Genomic DNA, 24,762 nt, shown 5'->3' on the forward strand with positions numbered 1-24,762 from the left:
CATATTAACATATAAAGATTTACTTTTTTCCCCAGAAGAAAACAAAAAGATCGAGCTTTGTGTACCATCTACGGACAAAAATGCTATGTGTTTTGCAGACTCTGGCAGCAGTCCCTGCGTGTGCCGGGGGTGAGATGGGGAGGGTCACTCATTTCTCAGCAGGTCACACCACTTTCTTCTCTAGCAAAGCTGCACAATGTGTTTAGCAGCATCTGCAAGGAGAGCTAAATGACCTCCATCTAGAACAAATGTAACCTGGGCCCTCGCTCTTCCACAGATGCTCATGAGTGAAAGGAAGCTGGAGTTTTTTACAAAAGAAGCTTTGCTATGAGAAATAAAAACAACAAACTGTTTTTTACAATTTTTATTTGGTGTTAACTCCACAAGAAAACAAAAAAAATCAGTTACTCTGGTGAACGTGAAATCAGAACAATACAACCACGAGGAAAGCAATCTCAGCCCAGGAATGGAAACTGGTGCTTCAGTGCTAATGGAAATGCAATGCGCTTCATACCACAGTGCGTTTCAGCGTTTGCCAACTTTTTAAAAATGCTTTTTCTTTGTGATCATCCATTCACAAAACTAAAAAACCACACTTTCATCTCTGTTGCTGAAAGCCTCTGAGCTTCAGCTACTTAACTATGAAAACAAATAAATACATAATTTGTGAATCCCTTTGCTCACTTCGAATCCGTCCCGTTCACCTGTGGCAGGTGCGGCATCTCCTCACGCGCGTCTGAGGAAGTGTGCACCTTGGCCACCTGGAGCCCTTTCCTAATGAACAGCAGCTGTCCAAAATCAACTGTGCTCAAGGTTGTGTCTGAAATCGATTTATTTGGTCTTTGCTACATAAGCAACGATTTCTAGAATAATCGTCACTGTAGTGATATGAGGAATTTACAACTTTCAATCCTTTTTTATCTTTGCTGTTAAATTATATTTCAGTGCAGATGCTTATCAATTTTTAGGAAGCTCCAGAAGAATGAAAAATACATAAAAACATATCTGAAGTTTGTAAATAAATAACAGCAACATAAAACCTTACACATGCACACACACACACACACACACACACACACCTTAAAGTGTCAAAAGATGTGTTGTATAAAAATAAACCCTAACATGTGGGAAGATCAACCCGGCGGGCACGCCAGGTCCCTCTCGGTGAGGACACACAGAACCTCAATGACTCCACAGTCTTTGATGGTACTTTCTGTGTTATCAATTAAGAAGAAGGCAACAAAACCCAAATGTTCAAAGCAAATCATAGATTTCACAGCCAGTTCAGCTCCCAGCTAATAAATTATATGTGTGTTTACTGCCTGCCAAAATTAGTGGTGAAGCTGTCTAGACCGTATCAGACTTTTCTGCCATTCCTGATGTTCCGGACATGCTACATTGATTTCACAGATTAGGTGGTTTTTTTTTTTGTTTGTTTTGTTTTTTTAAACAATGAGTTGGTTAAAAAAGAAAAACAATGTAAAATGTTTAGGTTTTGCACATCCTGCTCCTCCTGGCTTCAGCCTGTGGCACAATGCCATGAGAGCTGGAGGAGCGGATCGCCATGCACAGACACGACTCACAAGATGCGCCGGCTCCCCGGGCTCACCAAGGAGAACTGGGAGCCAGTCCCACAGAGCGACAGTCAGCACAGCCACCACACAGGGACGTGGAAAACTCATGACTCTACCCGCCCCAACCTACCACACACAGAACTTGCCCAGAACATTCTCTCAAACACAAAATGAGATCGAAGCTATACTACAACACAGCCAAGGAGCGGCTAGCTGCAGCAGCCAAAGATTTCTCTGGGTGATGAGGTGGCCTTTACTGCATGTTAAATGTTCACAATTTCAAGTTTTGGGGGCTTCAATTCAACACAGGTCACCAGAAAATAACAATCTGCAACTAAGGTCCTTACCACATATGTGACACTCACCACACAGAACCCTGCATGGGGTTTTGGTGTAAATGTAACTGCAGTATGAGAACAGGTAAGGGGTGGGGTACGCACCCTTACCCTACTGTGTCTTGCATACGACCCCACACCCCAAATCCTTGGCTTCTTCAGTTAGCAAGAAAAGTCACAAACCATAGTATCTTCCATGATACTTTAGGGTAAAAGAAATCCTAAGATAGAAAACACAGTATTTTGTGAGTCTCGAAAAGCACACCCTTGTGGTTCCTACTTCAAATATACATGAGGTTTTGCTGAATGGAGACCACCGCTGAGTCACCCACGCTTCCCTCTCGCCTTCAGAAAGGCATCGAGCCACCGCAGGGTAAGAACGGATTTCCCAGTTCTTGGAGAACAAAGCCTAAATGCTCCAAAGCTAAAGTCTCTGAAGAGCAGAAGTGGTTGTTGACACTGCAGTGCTAATAAGGTCATAGTGATGTAACCGCAGTTAGAAGGAAAATTAACTGCAGCTAAGATGCAAAAAGCAGTGATACTTCTAAGACAAGCACATGCACACCCATTCTTGATTTGACAACACAATCTAGTCTATTTCAAATAGCCAAGAATTTAACAGCTGGGAAAAAAAAATCTTTTAACAGGATAGCTGTCCTCAACTCTAAAATAAGCAAGAAGAGAAAGATAATTATTACCGATCTGAATCAGTTAATTGAAGAGGAAATCTAAGTTGGTGTTTTAGATTAACAGGTCTCACTGAAGAGTAATTTTCCATCACATATCATTTTTAAACAATAATTTGTACTATTTTGCAGGTTTAGAGATGAGTTCGAGAAAAGAGCTCCTCTTCGCTAGGGCCCACCCACTCGCCTTCGCCTTCCGAGCCTGTCTCTTCCGAGGTGGAGCTGGCGCTGGAGCACATCTTTCCGTGGAAGCCATCTGACTTAGCTCCAGAATTTCTCTCTCCTGTACATCTTGCTTCATAAACAGAAGACACCTAAGATTCAAACAATTTTCAACAGATCAAAAAGACTTTTTTTTTTTCAAAAGGGTGAGATGCTGTATTTATATACAGAGAAGAAGTAACAAATCATCGATGTTTTCCTGTGGAGTTAGAAAAATGCAGAGTTTCACTGTCTCAGAGCAAAACCGCCTCTCTCCTCTGATCCATGAAGGATCCAAAATCCTAACTGCACATGTTCAGTCACTTGGACAAAATGTTAGCCATGTCAGGGGAGGATAGAGAATGCTTTCGTTTTCAGAAGTCTTTGAGTACCTGCTCCGTACCAGGAGCTTTACTGGGCACAGGGACTCCAGCAGTACAAGGGACATGCCAGGCCCGCCGGGGAGATGAACGAGCAAATCAACACACGCCAGCTGCAGTGACACAGTTCAGATGGTGAGGGCGGCACCGCAGACGGGTGTGGTTGGGAAGGGATTCTGCAGTGACATGGTACAGATGGCGAGGGGGGCACTGCGGACGGGTGTGGTTGGGAAGGGAGTTCTTTTGAGAAGAGGCCTGCTCAGCTGAGAAGCCAGCCATGCAGAGGTGCCAACACTCTGTTGTGTGGGACTGTCCCCCTACACCAGACGGTCAGCATCTCTGGACCCCAGGACACTAGACGCAGTGGTAGCCCCTCCCCAGTCACAGTCATTACCAAAGCTCCCCTCCCCGTGCCAGAGTAACTAGCAGCACTGCCACCTCATCTCCACATGGCAGTACTGTCCCTGGTTGAGAACCCCTGAGGCAGAAGCACAGAAAAGCCACACAGACTAAGGGGAGAGCAGAGGCAGATGAGGTCAAAGGCAGATGGGGGCAAAACATACAGGGCTGTAGAGGCGTGGCGGGGAGTTTGATCTGTCTCAAATGCAACAGCAAAGCGACATCATGGTTATTAGCAGTATGGGTCCTAGAGGCAGACTACTGAGGTTCAGAGTTCCGGTCCACATTGAATCTGTGGCTCTCTGACCTTGGATACACGGCGCTTGATGTTTTTGTGCTTCAGTTTCCTATTTTGCAGCACAGGCGTGACAACAGCACCCACCTCACAGGGTTGTGGTGAGGACTAAACAAGCTACTGCTCGTGAGGTCAATCTGTCTACTGTGCGGAGAGAAGGCTGGAAAGCGTGACGGAAGCAGGAAGGACAATGAAAATACCATGGCAGCTGTTCAGGAGCAGGGACAGTGGCTTGAACAAAGTGGTAATGATGGAGAGGAGGAGAAGTGGGAGGATGTGAAGTGGCCGAGAGGTGGAACAGTCAGGACTGGCAGGCGGACTGTGTGTGGAAGATGAGAGAGAGGACTGGGGAACACGTCTTGGTTTGGGGTTTGAGGCTGGGAGGATGATGTGAACTAGTCACTGAGGAGAGAGCTGGTGGGGGCCTCAAACGTCTGCCTTGATGTGTGGAGCCGGACAGGTCAGTGGGCAGCAGGACGTGGACAGTGATGCTCTAGGTGCTTGGGCAGTCAGTTCTTACAGGACCTGAATGGACACTGACTGGTGGTGAATACTGAGTGTCCACTGGATCACGTGCCCTGTGATTAAAGTTAATGGGAAACTACAACAGCCCCATCCAGACAGGATACAAACGGCCCAGACTCTTCAGGAATGAAGGTTTAGGTCACTCCACCAGGAAAACACCACGACCTGCTGAGGTGCTTGCTGAAGGTAAAGGGAATACAGAACGGGTAGTAGAAGAAGGTAGGCAGCAATGCCAGCTACGACCATGTGACCAGCTGCAGACACCAGGACTGTAATTGTCTTCAGTATTCCTCCTTCTTCTGTGAAAAACATGTCTGTGCATGTATACACTTGTACTAAGAAAATCGCATTTTGCTTTGTCCTTTATAATGGGACACGACTTCTGTATGTATGCGTATGTACGTGTGTGTGTGCATGTGTGTATGTATGTATGAATGATGGAGTTTTGCTCTATCACCCAGGCTGGAGTGCAGTGGCTTGATCTCAGCTCACTGCAATCTCCACCTCCCGGGTTCAAGCAATTCTCCTGCTTCAGCCTCCCAAGTAGCTGGGATTACAGGCGTGCACCACCATGCCCAGCTAATTTTTCTATTTTTAGTAGAGATGGGGTTTTGCCATGTTGGCCAGGCTGGTCTTGAACTCCTGACCTCAGGTGATCCGCCCACCTTAACCTCCCAAAGTGTTGGGATTACAAGTGTCAGCCACTGTGCCCGGCTGACATAAGATTTATTGACTTCATATCAGCATTTAAGTATTGTTAACTCTATGTAATAGTATTTGGGTTTGGGATTGGCGCTTTTCTGGTTGTATGAAGGATAGCTGTATTATGTTAGGTATAATTATGACCTTATTATTGTCTTTATTTGAAGATTATGTATAATTTCAGGAGATGGGTTCAAATTGACAAGGGGTGGACGTGTGACGGTGAATACTGAGTCTCAACTTGATTGGATGGAAGGATGCAAAGTATTGATCCTGGGTGTGTTTGTGGGGGTGCTGCCAAAGGAGATTCACATTGGAGTCAGTGGGCTGGGAAAGGCAGACCCACCCTCAATCTGGGTGGGCACCATCTAATCAGCTGCCAGCACAGCTAGAATATAAAGCAGGCAGAAAAACGTGAAAAGACTAGACTGGCCTAGCCTCCGAGCCTACATCTTTCTCCTGTGCTGGATGCTTTCTGCCCTCGAACATTGGACTCCAAGTTCTTCAGCTCTGGGACTCGGACTGGCTCTCTTTGCTGCTCAGCTTGCAGACGACCTATTGTGGGACCTTGTGATTGTGCGAGTTAATACTGAATAAACTCCCCTTTATATATATACCTATTCCATTCGTTCTGTCCCTCTGGAGAACCCTAATACACTGACAATTCATACTAAAGAAAAAGAATTTTCCTTAGGTTCATTTGCCTGCCTGCCTGCTTAACTGGGGAAGGTCTAAGACTACACTAAACCAGGCACAGGCCCTGCACCTGCCTTCACGGTGCCCAGGGGCTTGTGGAAGAGGCAGACATGCAGAAATTGAACGCAGGAAAATGCTCTGGCTGCAACAAGAAGAGCTGTGCACAGAGTGCAGCAAGGACACGGAAGGGGCAGGATGGTTCTGCAGAAGCCAGGACAGCGGCAAGAAGCACACTGGCAAGGCTGCCTCGGGCTGCACGCTTTTCAAAGACGACAAGGCTGGGTCTCCCACTTACTAGGTAAACAAAAAAAAAAAAAAAGAAAAAAGGAAGATGAAAAGAGTGCCCACCCAAGAAGCAACAGGGCCAGCTCTGCATGTGTAATACGATGCCCTCTGGCAGTAGTGTGGAGCCAAGAGTGGGGAGAGAGCTGGGGATTCTTCAGGAAGCGCTGGCAGTCAACAGTCAAGGGGGTTGGCGGGGATAATGCAGACTCAAAACAAAGGCCAGAGAAGAGGAAGTCCGCACCCGCAGACCTGGCTGGTTCCTGGGAGGTGGGGTCCACGCACATGACTCCCAGGTGTTTGACTAGAGGGACAAGTGGAGGTGGTGGCTGTTTGTAAGTGAATGAGGAGGAGGAGGACAGTCCACTTACCCTATTAAAATCTAACAGGCGCTCTTCATGACTGGGTGTCTCTTTAGCATCTGGACATTCTTCTAAACCACTCTCTCCCTTGGCATTTGTGTAACATTCTTAATCATTTTGAATGGAGAAGGGAAAAGAGGGAAAGGGGGAAATTCCATTAAGACACAGTTATGAAACATACACCCTTGGTTCATTTTTCACTAAAAAGTTAGATCAGTTAGGTCTCCCAGCCCTTCGGAGATTTTAAGTCATCACTGAAAGCACAGCCAGGCAGGTGTGTAAGAGAAAAAAACGCTACATGGACAAAAATTCTTGGTTTAGTGAGTTAAAAAAAAAAAAAAATAGGCCACCATAACCATATAGTCCTGTTATTCTACCAGGAGACATTCACCAGACAAGCTTCTATTCACACCTGTAAAGTGATCGGCCCTGGGAACACAGGACAGAGAGACCCACAGGGCCCATGCTCTCCACAACAAATGGAAGGAGGAGACAGATGGTGCATCCTAGCACATTCAGAGAACAGAAGAACGAAGGCAGCTCAGACAGGAGGGAAGGCGATGGAGAAACAACACAGGGCCACGTCCTTGTGGGCTCTTCCTCAGCTCAACAACATACTGAACCACGTGTCTCATCTATGGCTACGGAAAAGAAATGGTGCCAGCGAGTCCATCAGGCAAATGGCCCACAAAACGGGAAAGAAACTGGGATGAGAAGAAATCAAATAAATCCAATGAGCCCAGTGGTTCTCAATCCTGGCTGCATATTCTCATCATCTGGGGGCTTTAGAGAGGCTTAGACTCCTGCCAGAGATTCCAAATGAACTGTCCCGGGCAGGGGCTGGGCACTTTCTGAAAGGCAGAACTGCTCCCAAGCAATTCTAATGTACTGAGAACTGCTGGTCTTCATCCAGAACAGCCTCTTACTCCCTTACCTCCATGAGAAACACAGGTGAGGCAGAGGCACAGTGCAGAGGAAAAGGAGGAACTTGGCCAGGGTTTTGGACTCTGGCTTTGACATTCATGGTGCAAAAGTCCTTTAACACCCTTGAGCATCTACATCCTCAAAAGCAGATCACACCCCCCATCCCCTGCCATAGAGTTACTACAAGGCAGTTCGATGAGATGGCATGCCGACCCCTTGCACAACACCCCAAAGGACAAGGCTGGAGCAAGTGACTGCTGCGCCCTTCTACTTGGCACAGGGTAGCGAGGCTCTGCCAAGGGTAAGACCACCTGGACCCTGCTGGGCTGCTGCCTGCAGCTGCACTGGCCACATGGAAGACTCTCCACAAGCTTCTGTTCACTCTGATGGCGCCAAGAATTCCAAGTTACTAGTTGAAGTTCATGAGAATGCCCCAGGCTCTGGGATTAGACAGACTTCGGTCAATTCCAGGTCACGCTATTTACTTGTGATGTAACTTTGTGCAAATTATTTAACCTCTTTGAGCCCTAGTATCCTCACCTCTAAGATGAGAACATCACCATTTTCCCTCCTACATTTCTGTGCAAATTCAAAGAGGTGAAGCCTCAAGCACAGTACCTGGCACACACACTGCACCTATGACCACTGCTGATCAAAGCCACAGGCTTGGAGGCATGGTCACCCTAGGGCAGCTGGGGAGGATGCCCTGTGTCCTCTGCTGAGGCTGGCTTCATCTCTCCTAAGGAGGCATCTTTTCCTTGGCTGACCTCTCACTCCATGGCCCACTCCGTTTGGCCACCACTCATACTGGCTGAGGGGCATGGAGTGGGGAGGACATGGTTTCCTTGATGAGGATATGCTCAGAGGCAGGCAGGCCCATTTCCACACGCCACTCCTTCATTTTCTCTTCCTGCTTTAGGAATTCTGTACATACAAGAGGGTTTTACTGTGCCACAGGGTACTTGGAAAAGGTGATGCTGAACTGCTGTTGATAGTTTTCATGATGCTCAAGTTGACCGCCACCCTGTTTCAGGCTATGATGACATGCCAGGCACTGTTCTAGGCACTTTACAACGAAGGCATTCCTCTAGCCTCCTTTTATACATACAGACTACAGAGGCACAGAACGGTTCAGTCAGCACCCAAAGCCTAACAGCTGGGGAAAGAGACTCTGGATTCCGATACAGTTCTCAATCCTGAGCCCTTCACCGACTGTCTATACTGCTTCCCTGCAGGACTCTCTGTCTTTAATGCTAAAATCATCCAGACACTTACATTACTTGAGTCTTGAAAGCATTGAAAATCCAGGGGCGTGAGCTGTGGAGACTGCTGTTTGGGACAGCACTGCTGGTGCACACAGTCTGTAAGGCCCTCTGACTCCCAGCTGCCTGGCTGGCCTCATCCCCACCACACTCCCATGCCATCCCCTCTTTGCCAGTCATGTTGGGGCATACCCAATGCATTCCTGCCCCTGCACAAGCCACTGCTGCCTGGCACCTCTCCCTGCAGGCAGCCCCAGCTGTCACATGGTCTGTGCCCTATTTCCTTAAGTCCCTGTTGAGAAGGTACCTGAGCAGGAGGAGGACAGGGACACGATCTGTCTGCCTATGCATCCCCAGAGTCTAGAGCAGTGCCTAACCCAAGTGCTGAATGGATGCACACACGAATACACAGCAAGGCCAGCAGGTGGCAGACTGCAAAAAGCTTGGGCTTTCTTATATGGGTACCTCAACAAGCTGCCTCTTTTCTGAGCCTCTTGTCCGCCTTACTGTAAAGCGGACAATGCTACTCTTCCTTTCCAGAGATGCTGTGAGCTCCCAGGTCAGCCCCTGGCTCAGAGCAGCACCTGCTTGTGACGTACCATATGCAACGTTAGAAGCATCAGGAGTCCCCACCACTTCTGCTGAGTAGGTAAGTGACTACCGGTTTTCTTGGCTATCCTTCTGAGACTACATACCCCAACCCACATAAGCTAAAGAAGGATATTTCATGATGCTACAGGGCAAATACGCAGGGACTTAACTCACACTGCGAGCTAAAGGTCATTCAAAAGAAATAATTACCAGCATTTATGCACGAAAAGTCTCTCTATATACCACTTCACTGTAAAAACAAAAGTATTATGTACAAACACCAGTATCTACTAAGAGATGTACAGATAACCAGGAACCTAGCGCTAAGAGTTGGAACTGGATTCTTTGCTCCAGAAAGCTGGACTAAGGGTGCCAAGGTTGCCCTTTATAAAGAAACATGAACTCTGTGTTTGAAAATCATCCTATGCCACTGCAAGGAATTGGTTCTTCGCCACAAAGTGGCGTCCTCCTCTCCCTGCTAGCTCTTCCTCAGAGGCCCTCTGTGGCCCAGCTCTGGCCACCCACATCCCACCTGCATTCCATTAACTGTGTCTATGTCTTACACTTGCCCAGTTTACCAGCCTGGACACACATGAAGGGAAGGTCTGTGCTCCTACTGCCCTGGCATCTACCTTGGTACCAAGCGCAGGGAGCTGCTGTACAGGGCAAAACTTCTGGACCACAAGAATCACAACCTAGATTCTAACCCATGCTTAATAGTTCACTGTGATTTCGGGCAAATTACAGTACTAAAGTTGAGACTCAGCTTCCTCATCTGAAAACCAGCGGGGGGCATCTCCTAAGGTTCTTGTGGGAATTACATAAAAGAAAAGCTTGAGAGCACCTTGCACGTAATCAAGGCTGTCCAGATATGAGCCAATGGTAGGGCGGCAGCAGCAATGGGCCTTTAATAAATGCTGTTCAATCAACAAAGACGTTAACAGTGAAGACTCAGCTCTACACTTTCCTTATGACCCAGCTGAACCTCCGGGAAGGAGGAAGGCAGGGTCTTGGAAAGCTGTCTGTGGCTACAGACCAGAGAATAGCACACACTCCACTCCTAAAGAGTCAACCTGGCCGATCTGGCCTTCCATCCCATCAGCTACAGCTCATGCTGCCGAGGAATGCCAGGAAGGCTTTCCGAGGACAGCACAGGCGTGTGTAGGGCGTCATAGCTAGTGAGAGAAGTCACTTGGCTCCACACTAACTACAAATTACCTGAGGGCATGTGACAAACATGAACCCATAAATTCAAATGCAAGAGATTTGCATAACCCCTTCAGGGCTCTGACAGGAGGCTGTTGTTGAATAAATGTGGTAGCCAACAGAAGCCCAGGAGACCACAATCTGGACAAGCTGAACTTCCTGAGCTAATCAATTCTGGTTGCATCCTTAGTTCCTACTTCTCCCAAAATTTCAAGTCAGGGTTTCTTAATAACTTCTGGGAGTCTACCTGGAAGGCCTCACAGACTGCTCATTCAAAAATACCCTAAACTAAAATTTTCCTCACCGTATCAGCGCCCACTCCTGTCTCCCTCTTTACCTACACTCCCATAACTACTCCTCACAGAAAGTCATCAACAAGCTCCTCCTCTACAAAACCTCTCGGTCCTGTTTCCTTTTCTCTGTCCCTGCGATTATTACCTCAGTCCAGCCCTTAGCTTATGGCTCCCAAACTACTGCAAGAGCCTAAAACCCCGGCCAATACCCTTCAGTTTTTTAATTCCATTTCCACTCTGTTACTAGAATTGTTCTCAACAACATTGGACCTTGACAACCTCCAATTTAAATTCTGTGAACGGCGTTCCCTTCCTGCATGTTAGATGCTACCTAACCTAGCCAAGCCCTCAAACCTTCTGATAGCCTCCTGCCGTGTCTCTCCGGACCTAACTTAGCCAAGTCCTCAAACCTTCTGACAGGCTCCTGCCGTGTCTGTCTCTCCCGCCTCAGCTAAGCCATGGGGCCCTGTGCTTTCCCCTGGCTGTGACCCTCCCCTGCCTCTGTGCAGGCAACTCTCTTCACAGGGACTGTCCGCTATTTCCTCCTCTGTGACTCAATGGTGGCTTATACACATCTCATCCATGGTCAGTAATGCTTGGATGTATTTCCATGCCTTTCCCCTCCATTGGGTTGTGGCTGTTCCAGAGCAGGACCCAGTTCTCATTCGTCTGTGTCCCAGTGCATGACACAGTGCCACCCACACAGAAACCTCTTGGTAAATGTTTCTTGGACTGATGTTCATAGAAAAAGAAATTATTGCTCTTAATAAATTACAAATTGGAATGAATAAATGAACTGAAGAAGTCTTCTTACCTTCACACTCTGATGCAGGAAAAAGAGGAGAGTACAAGGCTTTTTCCCACCAGGTCTGTTTTTCTTGACTTCTATTCATTCCTTGTATATCAGTGTTCAATACAGGGAACTGTTTAGATTAAACCAAATATAGAAAAAGCATATAAACTCTCAAGTTAGAGGAAGAATATTCAAGCATTATTTATAGATTATAAACCCAGAACTTTTACATTGGTGAGGTTTTTTTGATTTTTCTTTCTTTCTTTTTGAGCTAGGGTCTGGGTCTGTCACCCAGGCTGGAGTGTAGTGGCATGATCTTGGCTCACTGCAACCTCCACCTCCAGGGTTCAAGTGATCCTCCCACCTCAGCCTTGCAAGTAGCTGGGACTACAGGTGGGCATCACCATGCCTGGCTCATTTTTGTGCTTTTTGTAGAAACAGGGTTTCGCCATGTTGGTCAGGCTGGTCTCGAACTCCTGAGCTCAAGCAATCTGCCCAGCCTGGCCCCCCAAAGTGCTGGGATTACAGGCATGAGCCACCATGCCCAGTCAACTGGTAAGTTTTTATACAATCCTGAAAAAGGTGCATTTTAAAAGGCAGCGTGTTCAGAGTGTATAAAGTATTGCTTAAGAAGTACTTAGATGGGAAGCGACTTGAAAATCTTAACCAAAAAAACTCTTACAAGCCAAAAATATAATGTAATAAAAACGCTCCCAGGTAAGGCAAACTTCTAGGTTCCACAAGTGCACAGAGATAACGGGGAAGCCCTGAGCCTTTACTGGCAGGAGGTGCTCTGAAGAGAACAGGGGGAACCCTCTTCTCCCTCATATACTCAGGCAGAAGTAAGTAAAAGAAGAAATGGAATAAAAGAAAATTCTTTTTTTTTTTTCTTTTTTGAGACAGAGTCTCACTCTGTCACCCAGGCTGGAGTGCAGTGGTGCGATCTCAGCTCACTGCAAATTTTGCCTCCAGTGTTCGAATGATTCTCGTGCCTTAGCTTCCCGAGTAGCTGGGACTACAGGCATGTACCACCACCCTGGCTAATTTTTGTATTTTTAGTAGAGACAAGGTTTTGCCATGTTGGCCAGGCTGGTCTCGAACTTGTGACCTCAGGTGATCTGCCTGCCTTGGCCTCCCAAAGTGCTGGGATTACAGGCGTGAGTCACCACCCCTGGCCCAATGGAAATTCTTAGAGGCAGAGTTATTGACCTACATGTCTTAAAATTATCTTGCTTAGGTGTGACCCAGAAGGAAACTAAGGTTAAAACCAAATTACAAATTCCAATTCCATGATTGAAATTTAAATAGGAGACAGCCAACCAAATGAGATGAGAATGATTCCTGAGAGCAGGAGAGACTCACATCCTTCACATCTGCAAGTTGCCCAGGCCCAGGAGAGGGACCCAGCCTGAACCCAGGATCCGTCCTTTCCCAGTGGGATTCTCAAGTCCTGGCTGGGCCCCACCTGCCTGGCCAGTGAGAACTGGATCGTGTGGCCAATGGCAGACAGACAACAGCTCTCACTGGTGACCAAGGAGAGTCCTTGTAGTGTGGTCAATAGAAGCCTTGTGGCAGCTTCAGTCACCATGTATACCTGGCATGCTGGCAGTCAGGGCAACCCCCTTCTGTGTGCCTTCCTCGCTGCGCCTGAGAGGGTGAGCCTGCCACCAGCTCGCTCGCCCAGGGTGAGGCTCGGCCACTGTATCTTTCTACCACCTACATCCCCTAATGCTGCGTTCCCAGCAGACATCTGCTCAGTGGAGAGGTCTGTGAACACCGCACCCATCTTCACTGCTTTAAAAGACATTTCATTACGTGTTCAAGTTTAAAATCTAAAGTGTTTTAGAAACAAATTGATCATCAATTTCCTAATAGGATTTTGTTACACTTTTAACTTATTTATGGGTCTAAAACTGTTCAATTCAGTAATGAGTGTCTGTCATGTAACTAAAAGGGGAACACTTCCAACTTTTGTTTTCACTTAACTTTTCGGAAACACTCCTTAAGTCAGAAACTGAAGGAGAATTGTACTATCTACCCAGAGAAGTCAAGTTAACCTTTGCTATTTCCTCCTACAGCTTATCCTAACAATAAAAATTGGGATAAACAGATGCTAGGGCCAGGGGAATGGACAGGGCTGGGCTTCCTGCAAACAAGGCGGCACCACGCAAGGCCTGCAGTTCTTCCAAGGTGGCTAACAGCACCTGGCATGCAATTCCCTGCACTCTAAGACCTCTTAGAAAGGTCGAGCCTGTCCTGTGAGATTCCTTAGTGCTGCTAAGGGGGAGCAAGGAAGGTGCCCCAGTCAGAACTCTCTCCATCAGCTCCCTCAGGTGCTATTGAAGATAAATGGATTTAGAGGTTAACAGTCTCTTATTTGAGAAAGAAAAGGCTCTTTGCAGGAATGATCAGTTTAAATATACTGCTTATCTTTTCATCCTCTCTTGAGGATTAACATCAAGAAAGGAAGTGAGTTCATGGTGGGGGATGGGACAGGTCAGGGAAAGCAGGCTGGAGGGGCCAGGCACCTGGGGAGCAGGGGCAGCATGAACCAAGAGGAGTTTAGATCCCAGCAGAACCCGACTGTAAGCTTCCTGAGGGGCGGGACCATGTCTTCATCTTTGCATCTCCAAGTACAGGGCCCCCCACACAAAGTAGATACTCAGTGTCTGCTGATGTAAAGAAAAGTCTCCCCAGGCCAACAGTCTCTGACTATCTCATGCATCATTTCTTCTCTCTCTCTTGCTGAAACCACTGGGAAGAGCACACCAGTTTCTACCATAAATTTGGGGGTCTTTTTTCTGCATCCTCCATTTGAATGTCAATTCCTACGGCAGGGACTTATTTGTCCCATTTTATACTTCAGTAAACATAGTCAAGGAATATGTATCTTGTCATGACATCTCTCCTCTCAGTCATTTGTAACTTCTAGGCTGGATCATGCTATGTTCATCTAATACACCATCTAATGTATTAATTCAACTTCTGGTGTAGCTGGGAATGAAAAGAATGAAGAGACAATGGAGGAAGCTGAAAGCAGATCAGAACGTCACTGTCATGGACAGGCAGGCACAGCAGCGGCCTCAGTGCTGCCCTCCCTCTCCTGCCAGGCATCCCCTCGGCTCACTCTCTTACCTCTAAGTATTTCCTTAAATTGCACGTTGGCGAGGAAGCCTGTTCTCATACTGCCCATAACACAGCCAACTCCTGCAATCACTCCCAACCCCAATGCCCCTTGTCCAGCTCTCCTCCTTTCCAACAGCATTTATACTGTAATACACTATATAACTTAACATGTTTATTGTCAGCTCCCCAAGGTGGGATGTGACCACCAGCACCGAGAGCTTTGTTACTTATTCCCAGCACCAAGAACAGTACCTGGCTGAGCAGGTACATAAGAAATAGTTGATGAACGAAAGAAACAGTGAAAAGAAGACATAAACTTAATCCAAAAAGCCTAACCAGAAATGTTTTTAGCAACAGAAGTAAAATTCAGAAATTCTTTAGAAGGTGGAAGCTGGGTGAAGGAAACAAAGGCTCCAAGCTTTACATTCTCCCAAAATACTCCTAGTTTGGGTAATGAGAAAGGTGCCTGGTTTTAGTTTGACTCTGGGAATCTTGCCCCTTTGCCACAATCAGCTCTCATTTGGGTCACACCAGAAGCAAGACTTCCATGTACCTTGTTCTCTGGGAAGGAAGAAATGAAACATCAATGAAGAGATGCTGAGTGCAACAGAGACAAATGAAATGCAGAACCGCTGGTGTGAGCCTTCCTCAGTTCACAGAGGTGCAGAGCGGCGGAAGATGCTCTGCCTGTCCCTCACACTGGGATCTGGGGCAGTTGTCTCACCTGTCAGAGCCTATGTGTCTTCAGAAGTGGGGAAAATCACCTATCGCATGAGGTCTACATGGGCATCCAGTAGGGTAGTGGTGACAGAAGCCTCAACATAGATGGGCTGGGTGGCACATCACCAGGAAGACCCGACCCCCACTCCTTCTTCACTCATCCGAGCCTTTCCGTCCCTCCAGACCTGCTGACCTCCACAGCACAGTGAGCTCCTCTCCTGAGTAGACTGAAATTCCCTGAAGACAGCAACTAAGTCTTTTGCTTATTTTCTGTGCCTCAAGGTGCTTGGTACTAAGTTGGCAACCAAGGAAACAACAAGAACATTTTCACCACCAATGTATGTACAGATACCAAGGCACACTGTGCTTGATCTGTGCTACTCTTAACTGTACGGTTTATACTCCAGAGACCACGAGATAACTGTTCACAGCTGCCCTGCACACATCAGCAGATTGAAATCTCTTTACCCTTGCCTCTGCTGTTCCTTCTGCCTGGGCCGCCCTGCCTCCTTCCTTCTACCCTGGACACTCAGCTATGCTCAAGAAGCCTTCCTCAACCTTCACAGGCTAGGAGGGTTCTCCCGCAGGTTCCCACAGCATTCTGTGCTCCCCTCCGCCATTCTACCTACAGCACCTAAAACTGCATTGGTCAAATGCCCTAAAAGATAAAGAACTGACTAGGCAGATTATGGTATATCCATACAATGGCATAGTATGCACAAAATAAAAAAAGGAAGGGTGATTACAATAAAGTACTATTTCAGTAAAAAGAAAAAATAGGAAGAAATACATGGGAACATTTATTTGTCTATACGTGCAAAAAATATCCTTGGCGAATACATCAGACCTCACACTAGTGGTTGCTGCTGGGGAGGGAGCCTCTCACTGTGTATGTACATATACACTTGTAACTTCTGAATTTGAACCACATGAATAAATTACTTACTTCAATTAAAAGAAGTAACATGGTACAAGTTGGTCATCTTCACTACGCTGAATTCTGTATGGGCAAGGACAAAGTCTCATTCACCCAGAACACCTACGTTAGCAACAGGCATATAAACAGCTATTCACTAAATGTTTGCTGAATTGAACTACACTAAACTTTGGGAAATAATCATATTTTCATGCTGTTAGACACCAGTTCTATTGGAAATCCTACAGTTTCATCATCTAGGTCTGAAATAGATGGCGTTCTACTGATCTTCAAACACGCCTCCCAGATTGCTTTCTGAAAAGACTGGACTGACTCAGGAAAAGGGTCGGAAGCACATCCTCTTAAAAGCACCTTTAAAACTGACCAAACAATGTGACAGAACAGAAAGATAAAGGTTCTAGTACCAGGCTGGCCCCAAACTGTCCCTTCAGGTCACTCTCTCAGCCTCTTCCATATCTCAGATGAATCTATGAAGTAAGCTTGAACCCGGCTTCTGAACTGTAACAACGCTGCTGAGAGAGCAGTGCTGGCAACATCTAAACTATCAGACCATCCCAGAATGTCCTCTGGGAATGTTTTTCGCAGCTAAGACCTTTCAAGGAAACCCAGAATTCTGATAACACATAAATACATCAACATACTAGAAAGCGAAGGAATATGGTAGTGGTATGTAGAATCTTGCTTCTTTCCTTTTTTTCTTTCTTCCCAATCTGGAACCAGGTGAAATACAAAGTACATGAAGGAATATTTAAGGATGAAAAATGGGGCAATAAACAAACAGATAAAGGCTAACAACATTACTGGGTTTTTTCTTAGCAGTGTTTCAATAGGATTAAATTCATCCTCTACGGGTCTCCAGGTAGCTGATTAGAGCAATGACTCTCAAGTCACCTGGGGGCTTCCTAGAATCACAGGCAAGCAGCCCCACACCTGGGCACTCTGATGCGACAAGTGAGTAAGGCATGGTCCACAGCCACAAGGAGCTTGTAGTCCAGGATATAAATAACTCATGAGAAATGGAAAATGCAATCAAAAAGAGGCATAAAGTGCATGAAAATTAAGAGAGGGGCGAAATTAATTCTGATGCAGAGTGGGGCTGGAGCAGGGGAGAGAGGGAATTAGGAAAAGTGTCAGTGAAGGAGGTGGCATATGAAGGAAGTCTCACAGTATGGGTAGGATTTGGATGTACAATGGTGGGGAGGGTGTGCAGGACAGTTGGGAGGAAGGGCAACACTCATCTGCTCTCTGGCCACAGGTAGCATGACTTCTAAACACCTCCATCTCTTTTTTTTCAATAAGCTGGGCCGGATGTGGCGGCTCACACCTGTAATCCCAACACTTTGGGAGGCCAAGGCAGGTGGATCACTTGAAGTCAGGAGTTCGAGACCAGCCTGGTCAACCTGGTGAAATCCTGTCTCTACTAAAAATACAAATAATTTGCCAGGCGTGGTGGTGCATGCCTTTAATGCCAGCTACTTAGGAGGCTGAGGCAGGAGAATCACTTGAACCTGGGAGGTGGAGGTTGTAGTGAGCTGAGATCGCACTACTGCACTCAAGCCTGGGCGACAGAGTGACACTGTCCCCAAAACAAAACAAAATCAAAAACAAAATTAAATAAGCTGTTTCTGGAGAAAGGCCAGGCACTCACATATTGGAAACAGTGGAAAAGTGGGCAGACTGCTATGCTTTTTTTTGTGAAACAGGTTATTGTCTTAAGTGTTATTTCTTGTACAATCAGTTTAACTTCAAGCCATTTCTTGGGCATACAGTGGAGGGGTACAATGACTCTCATTAACAAAACTTAGTATTATCCTCATTCCATAGCCTTAATATATAACCCGCACAGCTCCTGGAAAATGGACTTTGTATAAAGCAAGATACCTCTTTATAGGTTCTTTAGAAGCAATTTTGTTGCATTTGGGGTGTGGGTGAATTTCTACATGTATCACAATGTATTTTTGAGAACTCCACAGAAATATAATTTGTTTTATATGGAAAACACAAGTTTTGATAAAATGATCAACTTCTAAGAGTCAGTTAGACAGGCTTGCTACACGTTAATAGCAGCCACTTCCTGATTCATCAACTTTGAATGTTGGAACACTTATATGTTAGGTTCTTGCTTTAAGCATAATACATGGTTTTTTTTTGTTTGTTTGTTTGTTTTGTTTTTGAGACAGAGTCTCACCGTCTCACCCTATCACCCAGGCTGGAGTGCAGAATGCAATCTCAGCTCACTGCAACCTTTGCCTCTCGGGTTCAAGCAATTCTCCTGCCTCAGCCTCCCAAGTAGCTGGCATTACAGGTGCCCACCACCACGCCTGGGTAATTTTTGTATTTTTAGTAGAGATGGGGTCTCACCATGTCGGCCAAGGTGGTCTTGAATCCTGAGCTCAAATGATCCACCCGCTTTGGCCTCCCAAAGTGCTGGAATTACAGGCGTGAGCCACTGCACCCGGCCAATAACATGTATCTTAAGACAACACATAGGAATCTTACATCCTGTGATTTTTAAAAGCTTTTTCTCTCCAGAAAAACTCTACTGTCTAGTTCAAATTTATAAGTATCAAATCCATTTTAAGTCCTTACATGTAAAATTAGAACAATTTATAGTTTTAAGACATTTATGCTAACTTCCCAATAATTTAACCCTATCTTTCATTGCCTGACATGTCTGTTCTTTGGTTAAACTCTGATCAAATCCTTTTGTCAAATACCAATACACAGACACATACCTCTTCCAACTGTCCCGAAGAAACTGGATTATCTTCATAAGCAGGAAACTGACAACCTGCTTTGCAACCACAAAAATTATTAATTTCTTCCTCGCATTGTGCCATTATTTTACAATTTGCTTCTGAGCTTTCTAAATCTATTTCCAGGGATTCATTCATGCTACATTCCAAACACTGATTTTGCTTTCCTACTGACAGAATCCCAGTTGATTCCTCCTGGGAATCCAGTGATGTCTGAGCACTCTTTTCCATCCCAGATTTTTTTAACCTGGGAAGGAATTTTCCAGACTCAAGCTCTGATTTTCCATAGTAATGGCCTTCTTTCTCTGCATCTTCTTCCAGAGGTTTGAGATCTGCCTGCGGATCTTCAAATATATCAACTTGAGAAGGAATGGGAATATTTGCTTCATCTTTCTCAGATTCAAATTCTGACTCGCTTCCTCCTCCTGGGGACAGTTCGGATGCAGAAATTGGGCGAAAGTGAGTCCTAGGAGAGATCCGAATAGCCCTGTATTGTGTTCTGTCAACACCACATATCCTGGGGTGCAACACTTCACTGTCTGAATCAGAACAGAGGATTGATTTCGGTTTAAAACTGGGGCTGAAAGATGCAATCCCTTCAGGTTCAAATGAGCATTCTACATGAAGAACTTGTGAAAATGGATTGCTTAAGTCAAAGGAAGAAAATGAGTATTCAAGTCCAGGATCTTCGACTTGAAAGTTGCCACAAGCTCCTAGTAAGTCTTCATGGAAGATAAAAGAAAATCCCTTATTTAACCCATTTTCCCCACTCTTCGGCTGATCATTCTGTTCAAATGACACGAAGGGTTTCCATAACTGCCTGTGCCCAGGAGCAAAACTGTTTCCCGGGGTCATAAAGACATCTGTACCAGCTATCGTCACTACATCAGAAGCTGCACACTGTAACAGACTTCCTTTTGTGTGACTAGGTGGTACGACTGCCCATTCCCCATCACTATTAAAGGTTTTGAGTTCTCCATAAACTCCTCCAAGAATGAATGTGTTCTCTTTATCTTGGGCTACATCCCAGGGTTTAGAGGGTGTTGTATAATCACCACCATCCACGTTGGATAGCTCACTAGAAGCAAATGCTCTTTTCTCCAGGCTCTCTTTCTGTCCCTCCCACAGATGGTACTCTGACCTCCGCACAGCCTTGTCAGGCTCCTGAAGGGCCTCCAGTTCAGCTTCAGCATCTAGACAGCAGCAGTAGTTATTGACATCTGCCGAGAACAACTCAGCATCAGTTCTTTCTATTTCTACTGTAGCCATAGAATGTGTGTCTGCCATCTTTGTCCAAATGTCTTTAATAACCCCTGAGCTGTAGCCATCTCCATGTGGACTTTCATTACATACTTGTGTAGTTTCAAAATTTTTGTTTTCTGTTTTTTGTTCTAGCTGAATACCACAGACGGATTCTAGTTTAGATGTTTTTTTGAAAACTAATGCAGGAATCTCACCTAAAGTTCTACTGTTTTGCTGGCAAGTTTCATCTTGCAAAAAATCTAGAAGTTCTTCATCTACATAATTTGACGAGACTCTAGGAACTACATAATTAATATCTTCGGCATTAAACTGTGTGGATTCTTCAAACTGAATATTTAATGTTTCATTGTCTGAACGTGTTTCTTCCGAATGGGACCATGGACTACAAGTTCTTGTTGAAAGATTAGAACAGTGTTCATTTTCTTCAAAGGCACTATTTTTGGTCCATATTAGCAATCTAGACTGTGTTTTCCCAAGCATATTAGCACTAGAATCTGTATTTTCATTTCCCAAGTTGAGTGTTTCAAAAGAAAATGGTAAAACAGAATTACTGCATTGCACTTCAAACACTGAAAAACAAGAGTTTATACCAGATCCTTCATTAATATCTGAAAAGAGCTCTTGATTGCCAGCAAGCAGGTGTGAATTGAGCACTGTGCTGTCTAAGATGGGAGAGAGTCTAACTGGAGAGTCTCCTCCAAAACTCTCCCCATCCGCATCACCGGAGCTGGATGAACAGCACTCCCAAAACTGAGCCAGATTGCCAAGGTCCTGCAGGAATAAGCCCTCAGCACCCACGGAGCTGGTAGAATCTGTCCATATTGCACGTTCCCCTTGCAACTCCATACCATCTAACACTATGCAACATTCTGCCTCAAAATCTGTGTTCTCTTTGCTTTTTTGTCGAATCATATTCAAAATCCGACTTTCTCCTTGCATTGTTTCTGAGGCACCAGGATCCAACATGGATTGATCAATATCCACTTCATAGAAGTGCGTTAATTCTGATAGATGAATATCATCCAGGTATTTATTGTCCTCTGATAGAGAACATAATGAGGTCCCAGTGAGGTCAATATCCTCATTTATAACTGCAGGCATTTCTACAAAATGACCATCAATGAAAGTACCTGCTGCGAGGTATGTTTTATGAAGATTATTGTTGCTGATACAAAGACCATGCACTGATTCAGACAATTCTTCCACTGCCTCTGACGTCAGATCACTTGTGTCTTGTCTGTTTCGGTATGTGGTCTCTAGTTTACTTTTTCTGCTCAGAGGAACAAAATATTCAGCAATTGGCTCGGTGTACCACAAGGGCTCCTCTTTATACTCTGTGTCGTTTCTATTCTCCATGTACAGGTCTTTTCCTTCAGTGCTCCCAGGATCTTTTCTCCCTATTTCTTTTAACGGTCTCTTACCCCGCTTGCACAGCTGTTTGACAGAACCACTGCTGCTACTGCTACTACTTCCAGTATGAATGTTTCTTTCAGCCTTCTCACCATGCTTCAAAGAAAGCCTGCTTTGCCCATTCCGCCCTTTTTTGTTTCGAATCTCTCGTGCCTTGTGTCTTACTTTAACATACTTCATGGATGCTTTTAATTCTCCCTGATTCCCACTGGAACTTGAGCCTGCTTCACTGGAGCCAGAAGACCATGAGCGAGGGCGAATCTTTCCTTCAGGTTTATGTCGGATTTGCTTTTTGTACAAAGCAGGCTTTTCTTCCATTGTGCCATTACTAAATTTGTTTTCCTTCTCGTTTTTACTTTTGCTCTGGGTTTTCTCATGCACAGTGGTGGGCACTTCACTGCTTCTTTCCTTGGTGACTTCACTTTCACTGTTGCAGTCCTTAGGAGAGGAAGTATCTGTGCTAGCTGGTGGGGCTGTGGATGATGAAGAAGAGCTAGAGTAAGAACAGACTTTAGACTTGTTCCACACCGTCATGATTTCTTGCAGGCAAACTGGTTTCTCAGAAAGCGGTGGAAACGCTTCATAGTACCTAAAAAACAGAGTGAAGAGTTCAAAATATGAGTATACAGATTTTTTAGTTACAGTAAAACAACACTACCAACCAAAATCATGGAATATTTCATTTTAGCAGTGTCTACATTCACATCATCCAAGAATCATTAACTTTACAATAATTTATAATACAGTAAAATATGCTTAAGATTAGTCCCATGCATCAAGCACCATTTTGCTCAGCACTGTGATATGCACTGTTAAGAATACTGAGAAAATATGTAAGATGACAGTTTTTGTCTTCAAAGTTTGCATTTGAATGAAGAAGTCAAAAAGGACAAATAATAGAAAAAAGAATGCAGTCTCTTCAGTAAGCAATATCTGAATTTGAATCTCAGCTAAGTCACTACTGCTTGCGACTTTAAGCTCATTATTTACTGCTTTGGACTATTTCCTCAACTGCAAAATGGTGATCCTATGACTTACCTCATGAAGTTACTGTGAGCATTGAAAATACACGCAGTTGAAAAGCTCGGTAGCAAATCAGTCAAGAGTATGAGCTCTAAAGCCACATTCTCTGAGGTCAAATCCTGGCTCTGCCTACTTTACTAGCTGTGTGACCTTCGGCATATTACTTAACCTCTCCATAGCTCAGTTTCCTCACCTACAAAATAGAGCTAGTAGTATTTACCTCTCAAGAGTTCTGAGGAGTAAAGGAATTAATATGCAAAATGAGTCGGAAAAGCAGCTTCTTAACCGCTAGCATACTGCCTGGCATTGAAGCAGGCCCTCCGAAATGGTAGGAATGACCACATTCAAGTATTCAGAAAGAGGATATTGGTGAGGTCTAAAACAATTAAAGCGGGCCACAACTAAGCCTTGGAATTCCAGATTTATTCCGCAAATTTAGTGAGTACTACCTGTGAGGCCTGAGAACCTGTGTGAGGACACGAAGACACACGTTATGCTCACAGAATGGAGAACTCATTAGAGCAGCGATCACTAGAAATGCAGGGTACAAAAAGCCAGGGAGGCTGTTTTCAGGGGGCTTGAAAATGAGAAACTGTTTTTGATTTGCTAGGAAACTGGGAGCCACTGAAGATTTCAGAGCAGAACACACTGTGAAAGGAAGAATTTAATGTCACATTGGCTACTGAGGCAATGCTCAAGGTCACACATGAAGTCATAAAAGGCCATGTTTTCAAAGGGCCTGAACTTGATTCTCTTTCTCAGTCTACATCAAGAGTTGACCAACAGAAATGTATTTTGAGCTTCACAGGTAATTTTAAGTATTCTAGCAGGCACATTAAAAACATAAGAAACAGGTGAAATTCACTCCAGTAACATATTTCATTCAACTAAACTCCTGATATTATCATTTCAACATGTAATGAGTAGTTTAAAATGTTTACTACTTTACATTCTTTTTTATATACAGTCTTTATTTATTTATTTATTTATTTATTTATTTTGAGACGGAGTCTTGCTCTGTCGCCCGGGCTGGAGTTCAGTGGCCGGATCTCAGCTCACTGCAAGCTCCGCCTCCCGGGTTTACGCCATTCTCCTGCCTCAGCCTCCCCAGTAGCTGGGACTACAGGCGCCCGCCACCTCGCCCGGCTAGTTTTTTGCATTTTTAGTAGAGATGGGGTTTCACCGTGTTAGCCAGGATGGTCTCGATCTCCTGACCTCCTGATCCACCCGTCTCGGCCTCCCAAAGTGCTGGGATTACAGGCTTGAGCCACCGCGCCCGGCCATATATAGTCTTTGAAATCCAATGAAAATTGTCCACTGACAGCACATCACGGTTTGAACCAGCCCTATTTCAAGCGCTCAGTAGTCACACATGGCTTGCAGCTACTGTGCTGGACAATACAGGTCTATACAAACCAAGGAAATGCCATTTTTTTCTTAGGTGTCAGAGGTTCAGAAGATTAAAATAAAATGTATAATAGGGAAGTCTGTTTATAATGCAGATTATTTTAAGACTAATTATTTACAAAGAAAAAAAGAAAATTATCTTTAGGAAGCAGGTTTGGCAGGTCAAGAATTTGCCTATGTTCCCTTTGCAGTAAACAGTGGGAACTCAGTGTTCTTGCTTGTGAACATAGACAATCACTTCTTTTCTTTCTTTCTTTTTTTTTTTTTTTTATAAGACAGAGTCTCGCTCTGTCGCCCAGGCTGGAGTGCAATAGCACAATCTCAGCTCACTGCAACCTCTGCCTCCGGGGTTCCAGCAATTCTCCTGCCTCAATCTCCCGAGTAGCTGGGATTACAGGCGTGTACCACCATGCCTGACTAATTTTTGAGACAGGGTTTCACCATGTTGACCAGGCTGGTCTTGAACTCCTGACCTCAGGCGATCCACCTGCCTTGGCTTCCCAAAGTGTTAGGATTACTGGCGTGAGCCACTGTGCCTGGGTGATAATCGTAATTTCTTACAGCTGTTTCAAAGGGCTGTTGTGAATATTAAAGGTAATAGTACATACACAGAC

At 45.1% G+C, this 24,762-nt stretch overlaps 1 protein-coding gene across 9 annotated transcripts in view; it reads right to left on the reverse strand.

Moving 5' to 3' along the window:
- Positions 1-349: 349 nt before the first annotated feature.
- Positions 350-24,762, reverse strand: part of KIAA0232 (KIAA0232 ortholog) — a 98,305-nt gene continuing 73,892 nt past the window's right edge. For 6 of the 9 annotated variants that reach the window (XM_033213676.1, XM_033213678.1, XM_033213677.1 and 3 more), the window contains 5 exons: positions 19,025-22,307; positions 16,931-16,999; positions 11,528-11,636; positions 6,447-6,544; positions 350-2,909 (listed from right to left, as the gene is read on the reverse strand). In XM_033213676.1, the coding sequence (XP_033069567.1) occupies positions 2,730-2,909; positions 6,447-6,544; positions 11,528-11,636; positions 16,931-16,999; positions 19,025-22,307 (3,739 nt within the window). In that variant the 3' untranslated portion in view covers positions 350-2,729. The remainder of the gene's footprint in view (positions 2,910-6,446; positions 6,545-11,527; positions 11,637-16,930; positions 17,000-19,024; positions 22,308-24,762) is intronic. The other 3 variants (XM_033213679.1, XM_033213681.1, XM_033213683.1) reach the window with 3 other exon arrangements.

This window comes from Trachypithecus francoisi, unplaced genomic scaffold, assembly GCF_009764315.1.
Source record: "Trachypithecus francoisi isolate TF-2019V2 unplaced genomic scaffold, Tfra_2.0 Lachesis_group1, whole genome shotgun sequence".
In the NCBI taxonomy this organism is placed as follows: domain Eukaryota; kingdom Metazoa; phylum Chordata; class Mammalia; order Primates; family Cercopithecidae; genus Trachypithecus; species Trachypithecus francoisi.